This window comes from Pezoporus occidentalis, unplaced genomic scaffold, assembly GCF_034315485.1.
Source record: "Pezoporus occidentalis ecotype Australia unplaced genomic scaffold, CSIRO_AGI_Poc_V1 ctg19, whole genome shotgun sequence".
NCBI classification, from domain to species: Eukaryota; Metazoa; Chordata; class Aves; order Psittaciformes; family Psittacidae; genus Pezoporus; species Pezoporus occidentalis.
In genome coordinates this window covers 5,854,743-5,872,421 of record NW_026913748.1, presented here as the reverse complement: position 1 = coordinate 5,872,421, position 17,679 = coordinate 5,854,743, and the positions used below count along the sequence as shown (strand labels likewise).

General features: G+C 42.8%; 1 protein-coding gene across 1 annotated transcript in view; it reads right to left on the bottom strand.

The window, feature by feature from the left end:
* The window catches only part of TMTC1 (transmembrane O-mannosyltransferase targeting cadherins 1), a 147,935-nt gene that overhangs the window by 84,660 nt on the left and 45,596 nt on the right, over positions 1–17,679 (bottom strand). Inside the window, exons 6-7 of the mRNA XM_062616554.1 lie at positions 4,259–4,340; positions 3,171–3,274 (exon numbers count right to left, since the gene is read on the bottom strand). Of these exons, the coding sequence (XP_062472538.1) occupies positions 3,171–3,274; positions 4,259–4,340 (186 nt within the window). The remainder of the gene's footprint in view (positions 1–3,170; positions 3,275–4,258; positions 4,341–17,679) is intronic.

Here is a 17,679-nt window from a genome sequence, read left to right as displayed (position 1 = left end):
AATCACATTGCCTCCAGATATACCCTCGAGCAATTCATCCAGCTAACAGTGCTTCTTGTTTCCAGAGGATGGAAATAGGAGGCTTTAAAACTAATCTTGTCTCTTCAGCCTCCCTCTTCCTTGCACCTAAGCTGAACACCAGCCCTGCCTAGCCTTCCCAGTGGCCAGATACACAGATCTTCCTGGAAACCAGGCCTACACCACTCAGACTTGCTGTCTCCATCTGACATCCCAGTCCTGCACTCATGACAACTGGCACTGTGTCATTTCTGCAGCAACAGCTTCAGCTCTGACCACGACCAGATGAAGTCTCAGGTGAGAGTTACAGTTTGAGCCTGAAAGAGGAGGTGAGGAAGGAAGAGGTTTGCCAAGATAAGGGCTGTGGTCAACGTACGCATAACGGGCTGTCCATTCAGACGCAGTCCCCAGCTCTGTCCACCTTGCAGGACTGACCACTATCCCATTCACCAAAAGTATGCCACCCCACCTGTCCAAAAACTTGTCCTAGGCTGTCATCCATATTGACTAACTAGCCTTCCCACAGCTCCATGAGACTGGCAAGATACAATAATAAAAGAACAGCTCTCATCTCCAATTTCTTGTTTTTGTAGGTGATCCCACATGTCTAACATGAAGAGTACTGCCAGCAGCACAGCTGGGCCTATAGCTAGCTCTGAGGCAGTCAGTGGGTCAGTGACCATTTCAAAATGAAGTCTTAGGGTCTCATTCAGGAAAAAAAGGCATTGCTGAGCAAGCCTAACGTGCTGGCAGGTGGATCCTGCAGGCTTACATGGGATCCCATGGTACATGGGATCAGGATAACCAAGTTTTGACCTCTTTGAGGTTGTTTGGTTGCAAGCTCAGGTTAGTGGTCAGCTTAAGATTTGAGTCCAAAGAAATATGAATTGCAGAGTTGAATTCACAGATATATTTTGCAGGTACTTCACATCTAAGATGAAGTTTCATGCCAGGAGACTAGGACTAAGGCCAGCAGAAGCTCAGAACCAAGTTTCTTTCTAGATCATACAGTGCCCAGACTGTGAGGACAGGGACTACCACAAAGCTGAGGAACAAGATCCATGGCAGGGAAGGTGGCAGGTACTGAACTGCGGGAACACATTGTCAGGGCCCTGATGAGCACCACCTAGTCCCACACCTGACACCCCATTTCAGTTCAGCCCTGTCTCCTGTATGCACATCGAACCTGTGCTGTAGGTAGCTTGTGTCTGTGGGGGTCCATCCAGGAGACACATTCTTGCTTGTCCTTACTCCTGCCTCTTGCCCTTTCTCATGCATGAATTTTGGGCAATGTTGTGGCTTTGCCGGTCCCATCTCCTGACTGCTGACAAGGATTCAGCAACAAACTTACTTTTCGGGTTCTGTTGTGAAGACCTGCACCTCAACATCAGCTATGGGAGGCTGGTGCTATATCAGCAGCAACGGAACTGATCAGATAAATTTAACTCTGCATATTAGAAAGCCACATAATGGCTGCCATCTGGGCTTGCTGAAATGATGTCTGGGTGGAAGATACAGGCTTCTGGGTAAATTGGCTAAAGGATTAAGATCAAGCTCAGCAGAAGAGCTGGGATAACTACAGGGGTTTAGAATCCCTGCAGAACAATAATACTGGGGTTTACTGCAAGGGTTTCCTTAATTAGGTTTGGAGCAGGTAGGTGTTGATGGATGGCAGGTGAAGCCAGGTCTGCTTCTTGAAGCAGGAAGGACCTTAGCCAGCAGCACTCTCATTTGAGTTTCATAAGGCTGTTAATGAAATCCACAGTGCTGATGGTAAAAATAGACACTGTTTTATAGCCCAGGAATGACTTAGCTTTTGGGTTTAAAAAACCTTCCCCTGTCATTACAACATGTAAAGAGCAAACACATGAAAGTCATTTGCAGCTCAGCATACATAACTGGAATAGGCCATGATCATTCATGTCGTGATGACCCCCATCTCAGCATAAACATATCAAAAAGGGACAGCAGCAAATCCTTCAGTTGTGCTGCACAGTCTGGTAGTAACGACTCCATCAGAAATGCTGCGAACAGATCAGAGCGTTCCAAATCAGACAATGTGCTTCCTAGAGGCCCTTTCAGCCTTGATGGTAATAGGAGCTGTTGTCACATTATCTTAAAGGTCTCCAAATGAGATCCAGTCCAATTCTGCAGCAGACGTTCAATAAGGATTGCTTGATCTTAACCTGCATATCAGCTCCAATTCCATGAGCCAGCAAGGCCAGAAAGTGACACAGAGGAAGACTGTTCCCATTTTCATTTGAGACATAAGGAAATCCCTCCAGAAGCTGCAAAGTGTCTTTCTGCAGTTCAGAAGCTAACCAGAGCAAGCAGTTATGCACATGGCCCTGTCTTAAGAGGAAATTAACTTCCTACCACCTTCTTGGAGCACTGGTTGGGTTAAGTCTGGAGGGAAGAACTAAGTCGCAGCTTCTACTGCCTTGCTGGTCTGGCCCAGCAGAGCCAAAAGAATGTGGAATCAGCCCCCTAATTGCACACTGGGTCCCAGGCAAGGAAAACAAAACATGTTTTTACCAAATTTAAGCATCTGTCTTTTAAAAAAAGGAGTTATAAAACAAAAAAAGTCTGTTAACACAAATTTCAGGTTCATTGGTTTTAATTAATCCACAGCAGCCCATTTCATGCTTAGCCAGATCTCTGCAGTACTCTGCACCACCCTGCATTCTGCCTTCACTGATCAGCCACCTGTACTCCACTAACAGGCATGGTCCTCCCCTTTTTATACAAACTTCAGCTGAAGATGGAACTCCGAATACTTGCATCCAATGCCTCAGAAGCAGCCAGTTTAAGGTTTACAATTATGTTTCAGTCTCATAAATTAGGCTTTAGGTTTTGGATTAGGCTTTAGTCGTTGGACTTCCTGGTCCTATGCTCAGGGAATTAAAATATATTCTTTGGGCTTTGGATAAAAATAAACCCACATCTGTAATGTAATCTAAGGGACCTGAAGCATGCTTCAGGGTTCAAATAATGCTGGTTACTTTCTATTCTAGGCAGAGCAATAAGGAAAAGTAATTAAGACAACAAAATGAGTCTTCTCATTTTCCATCTGTAAAACATTTTAGTGCAGGAGAAAAAATAACATCAAGACTTCACTTTTGAAAACTTTTGTTTGATTAGTGGCATTGTACCTCGTCAGGAAATACGGTGAGAATGAAGCTGGATTGTCCTGCTCTGAAAACATCGGCATGGAACCTCCCATTATCCAGAGGCGGAAGTACAACACGAGAATTACCTTCAAAGAAGAACATCCTAGTTAGCAGTGAGCTACTAAGAAGAACTAAGGCCTCCAGCAAGTGTTTTGTTGTGCTAGATCTTCATGCTCTCTCTGCCTACAAGTGAGTCAGCTCAGCAGTTTAGGCTAAATTCAATTTTGCCACCCTATGTAGGGTGACAAATGTGTCAACCCTCAGCACAGATAGCACAATACGTTGTTGTATGTCCCCCTTTCATGTGTGCATTACTGACAGCAACTGACATATCTCAGCTACCCACGACAAACGAAGCATTTTGAAGGACAAATCTATCACCCTGCTGTGGCTCAGACTGCAGTTTTGCTATTGACCTCTACCTAAATACAGAGGAGGAAAACATGGCTGATGTCTTAAAAGCTATTATCATTCACTCATGCTGGCATAGGTGTAAGGACAAGCTCACCAGAGTTTCTCATGCTGTATAATCCTAATCCCTGGAAGGACTTCAGCAGGCTGGCGCTCCTCCAGCTTTCTGGGAACCACTTGTCAAGGAACAAGCAAGGGGATCTGGCTCCTAGAGCAGCACAGGGAGTCACACATCCAGCACACCCCCATGGAGGTACTTGTTTTCTCCCCTGCGACATGTCAAGTCATGCTTGGAGCATGCCAAGCAGCAGCTATTCACAGGCAGAGGTTTTATTGTGACTTTTACCAAGAACTGCTCTGAAACTAACAGCATGCCACTGAAAAGTCAGCCCAGCACTGTAGAGTTCCCCTGTATTTAGGGCAGGAAATACCTGCACATTATTACATGGTTGTAAGGGCAACCACTATAAATTGAAAGAAAGCCTGAACTGGAAGCATAGCAATATTCTCGTGTCTGCCCAGCTGAAGTCTTCTAGACTGTTTTGCAAGGCTAACTCTGCATTAATATCTACCATCTAAGCTTTCAGAGTCTTTTGGGATACCATCACACAACATTCCTTCATATGCAGAAATACACAGTCAAGCCCATTCGTACTTACGTAGCTTATCACCAAAACAGCTCTCTTCAGAAAAGGCTGAGCGGTATACAAGAAATTCTGGTTCTTATTTGCAGTCAGGTAGCTGAAACATAAGAAAATAAGTATTTGTTGAAACAATAACTCATTTTTCAGACTGGAGAAAAAGGTGTTTGTGTAACACATTGTGATAAACTACCCTAATCTAATGATGCAGTAATAGTGACATCAATCTTACTCTTCAAAGCTCTTTTCTCATGATTCAAGTAAAATATTGAGACCACTTCAAATAACAGATACTATAATACATTGTAGTTTCCCATCAAACTCTGGGTTTGGTTTGTAGGTTTTTAAATCATAATTAACTTCATAATCCTCAGAAAACCTCCATGTGTGTCTCACTAAGATTGCTGTCTTCAGACTCCCAGAAGATTACACCAAGACACATTTTTAAAAGGTTACCCAAATAGAACAATTAGATTTTAGGCCATTATTAAAATGCAAAAACTCCTTTTCCCCAGCTCTCTGCTCAGTCTCTGGAGATGGAAATAACTGTCTAGCAGATCTGAACTTATTTTAAGTGGGTTTTTTCAAATGTATCCAGCACACTTAAGTTTCCGCACAACTCTGCTGACAAGGTGCTATGATAATTAAACTGCACAGAGACAAACACACGGGTGGCTTATTGTTGTAGGAGTGTTCATAAAAAATCCTTCCTGTTTCTCAATGAGTAAAATTAAATTGTGTCTGGAGCCAAAACTACATATTTATTTTAATATAGAGTAGAAGCACTTGCCAGACTCTGTGGCGCTTTCTTAATATAACAAATGATGCTGTACCTATTAATTAAATGATAATTCCATTTCTACTGAACCTTACAGAGGCTTTGTCATTGTAATAAGGTGATGAAAAACAAAAAGAAACACAGGAGAGACAACCGGAATAATTTAAGCATATAGGAGCTAGAAAACTGTTGAAAAAAATACAGTTTTAAGAAGTTATAAATATCAAGTAAACAAATAAATTCAGAAGGAAAACATTTGTGAGTTCCTCTGTGTAAAATATAATCAGTATCAGGATACTCTATTTAAATGATTTACAAAACCTGTAGTATGAATCACACCTGCAAGCAAGTTACCTTTCCAAGCATGAAATCATCATACGTTTCTCCCGTGAACATCTAACATATAAAACACATCTTATTTCCTCTCCAAATTCCTCAAGACAGTCTATCATCCGATTGCTTCCACCCTTCAAGTCTTCGAAAAAACCCACAAGATTTGGCAGCATTAGGAAGCGCTGCAGAGTCTTTAATACCTGGCTTTTTGTTCAAATTTGCTGTGGGAGGAAGTCTGCATGCCTGGTCACCGTGGCACACTGCAGACAAAGCACCAGGGGCAAAGCCAGCAAGAAACAGAGGTGACATTTAACAAGAAAAAGGAAGTATAATCTGGGTGCTTTCCACAAAATAACTGCTCTTCAGAAAAGTGCCCAAGTGTTGTACCTAAAACTTAGGGACCACACCATACATTGCAAAGCAAGCCAGAGGACTTCCAGTCTTTAGTGCCTACCTATTTACAAATGCTGACATTTAAGCTCGGAATCTGACTTAAATGTCAGACTAGTCTTCAAGGGCTCAACTCTACAAAGCGCAAAGTTTTTTGAGCTCCCACTGATTTTAATCAGGCTCCAGCAAGTACAAGTGAGATGAAACTAAGCCTTAAGCTTTCTCTCTCCATGAAAGGTCAGGCTGGCCTTCAAGTGTTCACCATGGCCCTGCTCCAAAGCCCACTGAAGCCAAAGGGAAAGACTGTCAGTGACTTTAACAGCATTTGGATCAAACCCCGGTCCTTTGTTTCCTACTGAAACCTTCTATAAAACTCAATCCCTTCACAATTTGCAGTGGGAACAGAAGTGTTGGGTTGTATTTTGTTTATACTTTTATGGGTGGAGGGAGGAAAGCCCTCTATTAATCACGCTGCCTCACTCTTTTCAAGAACCCATTTTCACTTGCTCACAGTTTTAACTAACTGCAACACTTTGAGCAGAAATTTTCCATTACAAATATTTGCTTTAGGTGGAATTATTCTGGGAAAAGATAAGCCAAAACAGTTTAGCTTTTTCCTCAAGACTTAAATTAGAGACAGAGGAGCACTTTTAATAGGTGTCAGGAAGTCTGCCAATTTCATCCTTGAGAAACTGCATCACCTCATACCAGTGACCCAGAACTCGTGAGGTGTCCATCATCTCCAGGCCACGTGTTTGCCACCCTCCAGAAAAGCCAGCTGTGATCAGGCAAGCAGCAAGCTGAGGGAGCAGCACAGATAGGGAGGTAGGGAAACGCAGACCTTGCTGCTTGGCAGGGATCTGGCTTTTAGTAGATCAAGTCTGCATCAAAGATGTTCCAGCTGGAACGACTGCTGGGAACAACATGCTGTTTGTTGTAGTACCCCATCAGCAAGAACGGTAAATTTTGTTTAAGTCTGCTGAGGCTCAGGAAAGCATGTTTGTGCTTCAGTGACTTACAAACACTGATCTAAGTTGGGGACCAGCATAGTGGAGCCCTCATTACCATCTCTTCGTTCCCTCTCCAGCCTGGCCTGAAGAGAAAATTGAAGCCAAAAAATGATTTGTAAATGGAAGGCCGTAGTTGCTCTTTCATTCGTAGTTGGCAGTGTGGTGCAAGAATACTTCCGCTTTTAAACATCTTGATTTTGACTTTTTTGTCTATCTGTGAGTAACTAAAATGCCACCCACATCTCACACCTTCCTTGCAGCAAGCATAACACCATGCAACCTACCAAGCACAGTTTCAAGGCATGAGTTTATCTGTAAGTCGTTAATTTGAAGTGCTACATGAATTGCAGGGCAGCTCTGGCCACTGCAGAGGAGGCCTTCTGAAAACACTTCAGAGAATCCTGACAGGCCTCTCACAGTTTATGTTGTGGAGCAATAACACAGCCAGGAAAAAAAAAACCCAAACCCCTGCACCGACACCGATTGCAAATCTCCACCCTGTGCTACAGAGTAGATGGGCTGCAAGCAAGAAGAAACCAGAATGAAAGCAACGGGTAAGTGGGAATTGGTGAAGCAAGAGAGTTCAGAGAGCCCCGATTTTCCCGATCATTTCCCCAAATGCTTCTGCTACTTTACAGCTTGTTAAGAAATGCTGGGGGGGGGTCCCATGATAGTTCAGTTAAGAAGCAAAGCTTTTCCATTTTGAGAAAGCTGCTGTCCTGAAGTCTATCTGGAAACCACAAAGGATAGCGTGGTCCATTGTTTGGTAATCCAGCTGTCTGCGCAGCAGATGAACCTGTGTGGGTGGTATAAACATACCTGTTATGCTCAATGCATCAAAGCTTTACAAGAACCGTGTGGTTTTCCAAAGTATCTCACTGAGGCTACTACTTGTTTCAGAGAAGGCAATTATTAAAACATCTCATGTCCAGTGCTGCTGAAAGACAACACACAGATTATATATTAAAACCAAATGAACTGCAAATGTGACCTGGATGAGGAAGTTTGCTAAATATCAGTGACACGCAGCATTTAAAAATGCACTAGCATTTACATGTAAAATTGCAGCTTGCAAATACATATAATCATAGAAGCAACTAGGTTGGAGAAGACTTTGAAGATCATCAAGTCCAACCATTACCCCAGCACTGTCAAGTCCACCACTAAAGCATGTCACTGAAGGCCTCATCTGCACAGGTTCTGAACATTTCCAGGGCTGGTGGCCTGTTTCAATGCCTGAGCACCCTGTTGGTAAAGAAATTCTTCCTAATATCCAATCTAAACCTCTCATGGTGCAGCTTGAGGCCATTACCTCTTGTCCTATCACTGTTACTTGGGACAAGAGACCATCTAAAGTTACACTGAACTTTTCTCAGACAACCTTCAGATCAGCCAATGCTCTTTATTTTGTCTTTAGCTGGGAGACTCAAAGAAATTACTATTACAAGTTTAACTGCTTTATACGTGCTTTAAAAAGCTGCCTGTATAAAGCCATTTACAGGTCAGGTTTCCATGCATTTGCCAACCACATTAGGCTGCCAAACATCCCACTGTTCATAGGAACCACTCCCTATCACCTGCTCCACCCCAACCAGTGCAATGTGGCTCCCCATGCCAAAATACACACACATATTCATTCCCACGAGAGCAGGTGTGGGATATATGTAGGAAAGCTCTATTGATGGTAGCTCCATGCAGCAAGATGCTACCTCCAGAGTAAGTGAATATTTCAAGGTGTTGGTCTCCCAGATTTTCATAATCACATAATAAAACTAGAGGAGGAAATCCAGATCATCAGGTCTGCTAAATAAGTGTGAAAAGAGTCCTCTTGGGTAGAGGTTCCACCTCTGCACAGTGCCAGCTTTCCCACAAAGCCAACCAGCATGTAATTACCTACTTGCTATCTTTTAAAAGCCTTTCAGGAATATTCCCTGAAGCAATCAGAATGACAAAACCCAGTAAATCCAAGAAATGCTTAATAATGCTGGGATTTGTTTTGCACAGTTTGAGTGGAGGCCAAGATAGATATTTGGCAGCTCCAGCTTCCTGAAAAGCATGGCTCATCCTGAAATCTATTACATCATCAGGGCACTCGGAGGTTTTATAATTGAAGACAGCAGGGTAGGTGGCCTAGTAAAACTCAATACTACACAGTTTTCAGGAACGAAAACTTTGCTGGTACCACATGGACTCTGTGTTAATCAAAACAAACTTCTCTAAGAAGCAGGCAGCTTTTTCAATGTGCCTGTACTACTGGAGGCATCTAGAGTTTACAGAAAGGAGTGGGGCAGCTCACTGAGCTGCTGTTCATTGCCATGGCTCTGTGAGCTGTCATAGACTACTGGCAACACATTTATCCCACGCTGCAGCAGACTCAGCTTTGGTATAAAACATCAACTTGCTCTTGCATTCTCTTTGAAGGCTTTCTCAAGAGAAGCAAACATCCAGCACAGGGACATCTAAAAGACCAGGTTAAGTATGCAGTAGAACAAACTTTGGTATTTCAAGTGCCTGTTTTGGGCAGGCCTCTCCACTGCAAGATCACTGCTCCCATTTATATTCTTCTCAGCAAATAGATGCAACTGCCAGAAACGGACAGAGTTTTGAACTAGCACATTCAAAATCTTAATACTAAAGGAAGACATTAGAAGGATTAGCATAAAAGCAAGGCTGCTAACTTGCTCTTAATTATTGATAATGGTAAGACACCTCTATTCAAGATATTTTTATACTTAGAAGGGGCTATTTTAAGTGAACATCAAAGCTTAAGGTCATTGGTAGACACACACCTAATTCCAAACCAGTTTGCCACAGTCCCCTCATGAGAATGGGCAAGTTTTATAGGAGCCATATTTTGTTTATAGACACCACCTTACCATTTCTACTTAAAGATGACTTCCTTATAATCTGTTTAGCCAGCTATATCTTATATCAGAGAAGTATCTTTTCAACCTAGCTTGGCTTATATTACTCCTTGAGGACAACCATCGAAGGGCAGGGAGAAAACAGGAATGAAAATCGATCACAAAATAAAAACAAAAGTGAGCAAAAGGAAAGGAAAACTGATATATTCCAGACATGCCTGGATTTTTAACTTGCTTAAAATACTTGTTAATGCAGGGAAATAAAATACCAGTCACAGCTATAGGTTTTACAAGGGAGAAGAAAGCCCTCCTGCTTCTCTCTTTGTGAGTAGTCTTGACATTCCCTGCAGCATAAATGTAGCATCCTTGCTCCTTATCTCCCCAGAGAGCCTTAAACCCCAGACACAACTACCCATGCAGATGTATAAACACACACCAAACGGAAGCAGTTTTACAGACTCTTTAGGGGGCCACAGAGAGATTTAATGAAAGCCGCAACTGTTTTAACTCATTTGCACTGATAACGTCACATATTCATCATGTACATTTTCAGTTGTAACCACATTTGGAGATCTTGCTGCTACTGGATTTTTGCGGAAAGCAAAGCAGGGCATAAATGCACTGGCATGTACAGCAGAGAAGACAATTCCACTCATGGCTTTTCAATATTTTTTTATGCAATACATATCTCATTCTGTGTGGGATGAAAGTAGAGGACAAAAACTGGGAGGAACAAGGAAAGGAGGAGAAAGAGGCATAGGAAGGGAACAGGAATAAAACAAGAAAAAAGGAAAATCACAAAATGCACTTAACGGATCAAAGATGTGACCAAGAAGATGAAAAAGGGCTTCCCTTCATACCAGACATTCCACCGACGTGATGAGGAGACAAGGTGGAGCAGGGCTAACAGGAAAAATAAGACCTCATCAAAGCACGGCCACTTTCCACCAGATTTCAGGAAACCAAAGCACCATGCCTGCAATTTGAAGCTTCCATCGATTTTAGCCATTTTATTTCCTCTGCATCACACACACCTGAGGCACTGAAATCAACCATTAGGCTTGTTATTTCTTGTCCTAGCCCAGTTAAGGGCTGGTAGAGCATTATTTCAAGTAACAGCATTATAAGCAGCACTGATAGCAGCTTTGGCTGCTCCAGACATTTAACTACAAACCCCTATTTTCAGCTGCTTATTCTTGTGACAAGCTGTATTCATTCAGGCTGAAAGTTTTCCCTTACAGGAGCTTGTTGTCAAGCTAAAATTGTTTTCTTCCTTGAAAGTATCAGTTAAAACAGTCAGGCTGTCCTGAAAAAAAACAACTGGAGAGACTCGCCCGTATCAACAAAGTTGTAAGACCACTTTATTGGGAAAGCTCCAGCAGCTCCATACTCTGGAGCAGGGATTTGAATTTAGTAGAGGGACTGCAGAGATTCTCCTGTTGTTCCTTTCAGTGACAACTGACTGCTTCTGGGCACCTGACAAGCCAGTGCAAAAACAAGTTCCATCGGCTCACTGGAGAGATGCATCAATTCCCCAGGGTCTCTAGCCCTACCCAGCACCTTCTAGCAGGGGCCTGCAGGAATAGCATCAGACCCTCTTTGCGTTGCTCCTGCAAAGCCACCGATGAGATGCTCTCTCCTGCAATCCAGCCTGGAGGAGACCATTTGCTTGGATTGCAGAATGCTGAAAATTTGTGTCTGAAGAGGCCCTGTGAATATGTGTTACAAGGAATAGAGGGGATAAAGGAGAAAGGAAGGTGGGCGCAAAGAGGAAAGGGATGGGAACAAAGAGGAACCAGGAAGGACAGAGAGGAAGAGAAAGCTGGAGATACATGGAGATACTCAGACCTCTTCTGCTGTCAGAGATCCAACAGCAGTATCCAAGAAATCTGCTGCCCACTGGAGCTCCACTGGCATCCCCAGTGAGCACTCAGGAGCTGGGCTGCAGCACTGGAGGCAGGAAAGAGCCTGCCTTCCCCAGAGTGGCAATGCTTAAGAAAGCAGCTGTGTTTTTCAGTGAACCAATCTAGCATGAGCAGATGGACCTAAAAGCACAGAGGATAGCCAGGACTCCTACAGACTGACTGCTGCTTCTGTGTATTTGCACAGAGAACAGCTGGCAGCTCTCAAATACAGCCTTCCCCAAAGCACAGTACAGCATCCAGGGACCACACTCACCCTCCAAGGCCAGGTTTGGTAAAGGGGCTGCTTGCAGACCCACCACATGCACGCGGGGAGCGTGGCGTCTGCAAGGTATCTAAAACATACTCCCTAATCACTAGCTTCTTGCCAGCATTTATGTGAAGTGGGGAGGAGGTTATCCTCCAGTCATGCACAAGGCTCTGTTATTGTGAGTGGAAATTATTGAGGTGTCCCTGGGAGTCAAGCATTCTAGTAAAAATTTACAACCAACCACAAAGGGTGCAGAGGCTTGCTGCATTGCTTTGATGCTCTGTGTAAAGCATTTTGTGTCAGTAAACACACGCTGGTCCAACTAGTCTGCTAATTTACAGAAGGAGCCATGGTGACTTTAAAATTATGTGTGTGCAATTAGGGAATTAAAGGGTTCAGCATTTCTGCTGTTGTCTTTGCCCAGGACGCCAGTAAAGAAACTTAAAAAATAAATTAAATTTAAAGCTTACATCAGGGCAGAAAAGGAGGAATTAATCCTTTCATCAGTAAAATGTGGCAGAGAAAAGGGCACAGAAATCACTGTCTGTGAGACTGTCAGTCACTTTCTGGTGAGCTTTTGAACATGAGAGGGTCTTTCCTCTCCTCCATGCACCTCCAAGTAGGAAATAATACATACAACTGCTAACAACAACAAACCATCCTGGATTCAAATACAGTGCCAAAAAGGATCAAATATGGAAGGCGGGGGGAGGAGGGAGGGGAGATTGGTAACAAAAAATAACAGCACAAAACAAAAAAACACCATATTCAGGCAGACTACCTACTCCTTATGGAAAAATACATGGCACAACACAGGCATCCAGCCCCCAGAAAACACAGGAAGGACTCAGTAAGGAGCACAGTCCAGCTGTAAGTATGCCCAGGAAAGGCAAGAGCCCAACCACCTAATCCCACAGAAGGATGGATACACTCGCCCCCTACACAACCACCAGGATATGCAAAGAACTCCCTGGAGAACAGACCCATCATTTCCTCCATGCATCAGCCCTAAAAAAGTGACAGGAACTGATGAGAAACATCAGGGTAGGTAAGGGTCAGCTGGCCCCAATCCCAGCTCCTGGAACAACGCTTTAAGGAATTTAAGTAACTTGCTGGTACAAAGTTTGACTTGAGAAAGGAAGGGAAGCAAGCAAATTTTTACAGCTGAGCCTACTCTCAATCAGGACAACTACTCAGATGTTTGGGGTTCTTAAATATACTTGAGCTGAATTATTTTTTAAGTCATCATTTGGGGTCAGCCCAAGAAAAAGCTTCTGCAATGCTCGGAAAGGCACATACTGTTTGTTGTGAGCATTTCTGGTAAATCAAGTGATAGTGGTAAGTGAAAGTCTGGTTTCAGAAGGAAACATGGGCACAATTTGCAAAGAAATGCAGGGAGAAAATAAGCACCTGAAACCTCCTGTAAATGTAGCCGGAAGAGTATTGCTTTATTTCAAAACCTATTTGGTTTGTTTTTTTTTTGTAATTCCTTCATAATTTACTTGTAATCTGAAACTACTTGTCAAATTCAATTTAAATTGACATTTTTAATTTAATGGGGGGGGGGGGGGTGTGTGTGGATCACACATCCACATTTTGAATCCTTGACTTTGAGACAAGAGGAGGGAAAGAGGAGCAGTTACTGTGCTGCTGTGATTGGGTAGGGGGACTGTGGACCTTCAGGACAGTAAAACAGAATATGTTTTACACCACTAATGTCCAACAACCAACTTACAGACATCTAGAAACAAACACCAAGTGATAATGAGAAAATAAGTGAAAACAAGAGAGAGTAAAAATTAAGGGGGGATATTTATATATTTTATAATCTTCCCTCCTCCACTGGCTGCTTATGCCTTAGGACAGCAAGTTTTAAGAGCTGGTGCTGGCTTAAAGGATCATGTTAGCATAGACTTAGTGGGAGCAGGAGAGAGCAAGGAATGGGAAAGAGCTAGAGGTACGAGACAACTTTAATAGCAACAATTTTCTTTCTTGAGGCATTAATAGAGACAGAAAAGCATGTGTGAATTCTTCTGAAGATGCTGTCTAAACTGAAAGAGGCTATAACCTGTTCATTTACATCAAAACCTTCCCAAATTCATGTAATGGAAAAGAAAGGAGTTGTCCTTGTGTGGATCCAGACTTTCTGTCAAAAATCACCAGCAGCAGAGACATCAAATTCAGCAGTACCGTGCTCACACTGAAGTTTGGCCTGTTTTTCACAAACTTTTCCTTCCAAATGAAACCCATGCATCAGCTGCTAAAAAAGCAGTTTACTGGATGTCAGTGCTAAACACTTCAGGAAGAAGGTATTTCCTTTCCGGAAAATTTTTAATCTGACATTTGATCTACCATGTTCTATTGCTTCTGTCAGGTTAAATAAAGCAACCCATAAATACGGCACCGCCATCTCTAAATACAAAATAAACCATTAAGGACAAAAAAACACCCCACAACCCTTCCTCACTTTTTTTTTTTTGTTAGGAATCTGTCTGTTATTTTTAATGTCCTTCAAAATAGCTTGTTCTTTTTAAATACGAATGACATGAGGCTGTTAGCAATATAGTGAAGAAGCAAAATAACATTCTTCGGAGCTAGTGTCCTTCCAGAGAAACTTCTTGATGTTTGCAATCAAATGCAACTCAATACCAAAGTTATACTGCAACACAGACAGAATCTAGCAGAAAACAATTAAAAAATTGGCAGCAAATTACTTCTTTTTTTCAGCAGCCCTGTAAGTAAATTATGCCTGTGCTATTCCTGTTGGCAAAAAATGCCAAGCACTGTACTTCCAACAACTTCTATCTCTCTCGCTTTTCCACACAATCACACCAATCCTTAAATTCTTCAAATTAAAACTGGACCAGTTCCTTCATCACAGGCACTCCTGGTCCAGTTACGATTGGGTTCATCTGTGCTAAATAAGAATTAAAATCCACAACAGCCAGTAAAGATTAGTGGCTTACTTTAAATGGATTTCCTCCGCAAAGCTATTCTTTATATCTCATCTAAAAAATGGTAAAAGCCAATAGCACATCAATAAAAGAATAATTCGGAAACTTGGCAGAATTAGAAAAAATAATGACATTTTATCCTATTTTGACTACAATCCAGTCTTATCTATTGCCAGAAAAATAAGACCACAGATGTTCCAGTATTCCATAAGTCACCAAGATATTCACTTTGAACTGCACTGGCAACTTCAGAAACTATGCAGCAGCAAGAAAACAGCATCATTTTGTAGTCTCCCATCTCCACAGAAGTGGGCTTAAATTCTGGTATTTAAAAGCCTGGCAAATATGAAAGATCCTGTGCAGTTGCTCACCGGAAAGCTTAAGGGATGCTGCACTCAGCCAAAAATACAGACCCCTTCTGCCTTGGAGATTTTGCATCAGCCTGCAAGACATCCCCCAACCACATCAAACTTTACAGGATGGGGCTGGAGCTGACACTAAGTAACCAAACCTTCACATCTGATATGCTGCCTGTCTTCCCCAGACTCCCCATGCTAGAAGGCACATCACCCACTTGAGGGAAACCCACAAAAATGCATTGTGAAATTCGTTCAAGTCTTCATCACCCTGCAGAGTAGCCATGATCTTGGTTGTTCTGGTAGACCACAGCCAAGATCACTCTAAAAGGTCATATCATAATGAACATCCCTTCCGCAGACCAACACACAACCCAGCAACTCACTGCCAAAGGTACACCTGCTCTGGCACCACATGAGCATCCTCTAAGCATCGCACCCATCCCACAGGTCATCCAAAAGGAAGGTGCAAAGGGCAGGCAGGCCCTGGTGAGTGAGCAGGAGCCACACATCGTGGGAAATGCTGCAGGTCCCTCAGAGGGTACTCCCATGGTCTGAGCTTGTTTGGATTCCAAACAGTGATGGGATCTAGTCAGAAATGATGCAGATGCCCGGACAAGAAGGCACAGATGAGGGAGAAGGGGAAAGGTGAGAAGTGCTTAGCTACCACAAACACATCTGCTCATTCTTAATGGACAGCGGTGGTTCTGCTGCACAGGTGCTAGGACCTTGGCCTGGAAGGCCACCAGAAGAGTTGCTATGGAAGAACATCAGCAGAGCTTCTGCTCTGCAGCATGGCAGCAATCCCATTGCAGCTAAAACAGGAGAACCGATTCTCCCACATACACTTGTAAAGAAGCCCCAAGACAAGCAATGCTGCAACAGAACTGATGGCAAGACTCTTCCACAGATTTGCTCGCACGAAACAGCTATTTTCATTAAAATAACCCATTCTTTTTCTTTTCTTGTTCCCTTTTAAAATTTGCACTGCATATGTTTGATCCTATTATTAAACACAACAAATAGCCCCTTGTTGAGTAATTAAGAAAAAAGTACCAGTGAGTGTGGGCGATATTGTCAACCAAGACTGAAGACAGAGAGCTGCTGTTATTTCTGTATTTGAGTTATTGATTAAATGTAACATCCGTGGAGCAGCAATCAAAATTGCTATTCTGCAAACATTCCCAGAGAAGTAGAGACTCGTTCCAAGTGCCAATCACATATCCTCTTGTGGTTAAAAATGCAATTAAGCAAGTAAAGCATCCAATATCCCCACAAGCCAAACAGAAACAAATCACAGAAATCTGACCTGCGGAGCAAATACAAAGGTAAGATTTTTAAAACATAACTCAAAGATGAGAAGTGTCAATACAGGCTGTGGTTTGTAAGTCATTGTAAATACTTTTCAGGTTACATGTAAATATAAACAGGCAACAGGGACTTTTTCCAAAATATGTCTCAGTAGGAAAAAATCTTGTGAAACAGTAATACTTTAGTGATTCCAGAAAACTGGCTTTCTTTTTTTATGCTTCCTGGTGTACTTTTGAAGACTTTTTAAGTGATGAAATGGATGGGAAGAAAAACATTCTTGAATTAGCTGTGTAAAACTCATGCCCTCAGACCCTAAAGAAAGAAGGCTATTCTGAGAAAAATGAGAGTAAGAATAATACCAAATAAATGTAACGATTCAGCAGTCCCCATTTGATCACCAGAAACTAATACAGAGAGCAAGATCCTCACCAATGGCTATCAGACTTGCCAAGAGCGAAGAGCCAGAGGCAGAAACCATGCCAGGGAGACAGCAGGAACTGCTCTGTTGAGACCCTGCAGCCCAACCAAGCAAGTGGTGAGCCCTGTGCACTGCCGTCTCCCACAGAAGAAAGGGGCCAAGTGTTTTGTAAGAGTACAGCCACACGTCTTCACTGAGAACATAAACTTTCAAATCACACTTAGCTTGTGGATCCCATATGGGTAAGAAAGGAGCAATCCCCAAACCAGCAGCAGTTTCCACTAAATTTGGCTGTTGCAAGCCCGTACTGTGGGGCTAAAGCATAGGAGGCACCTAGACTATGGACAGCAGCCTTGGCTTGGAGCTTCTCCTCTGTGGTGATGAGTCTCTAACCTGACCAGCTCAGGCCATGGGGTTGCTGCGATGTTTGCTGGGAAGCAGTGAAGTGGAGTTCACCCAAGCTGCTGTTGCCTGTCAAAGCTTCATCCAGAGAGCACAAGCTCACCCAGGCGAACTTTACTTGAGTAAAACCATGTTGTCTGCTTCAGTTTTGTTTCCTTAAATTGATAGCTCAAGGCTATGATGACGGACACAGAAAAGGGCACTTTTCACAGGGGCCAAGAAGAAATGGATTTTACAAGATGGATGGAATGAACCAGGGCAAAGCGTTGATGAACATACTGTACCTCATGCAACTTAATAAAACTCACATTACAAAATCACTACAAATCACCTGCTTGAGTTTAAAGTCTTGACCAAACCACACATGCTGCTAGCCTCAGGTAAGAAAATTTGTGCCCAATTCACTGATATTGTAATAGAGCAGTAACACACTGCTCCCTTTTTTTGTTTG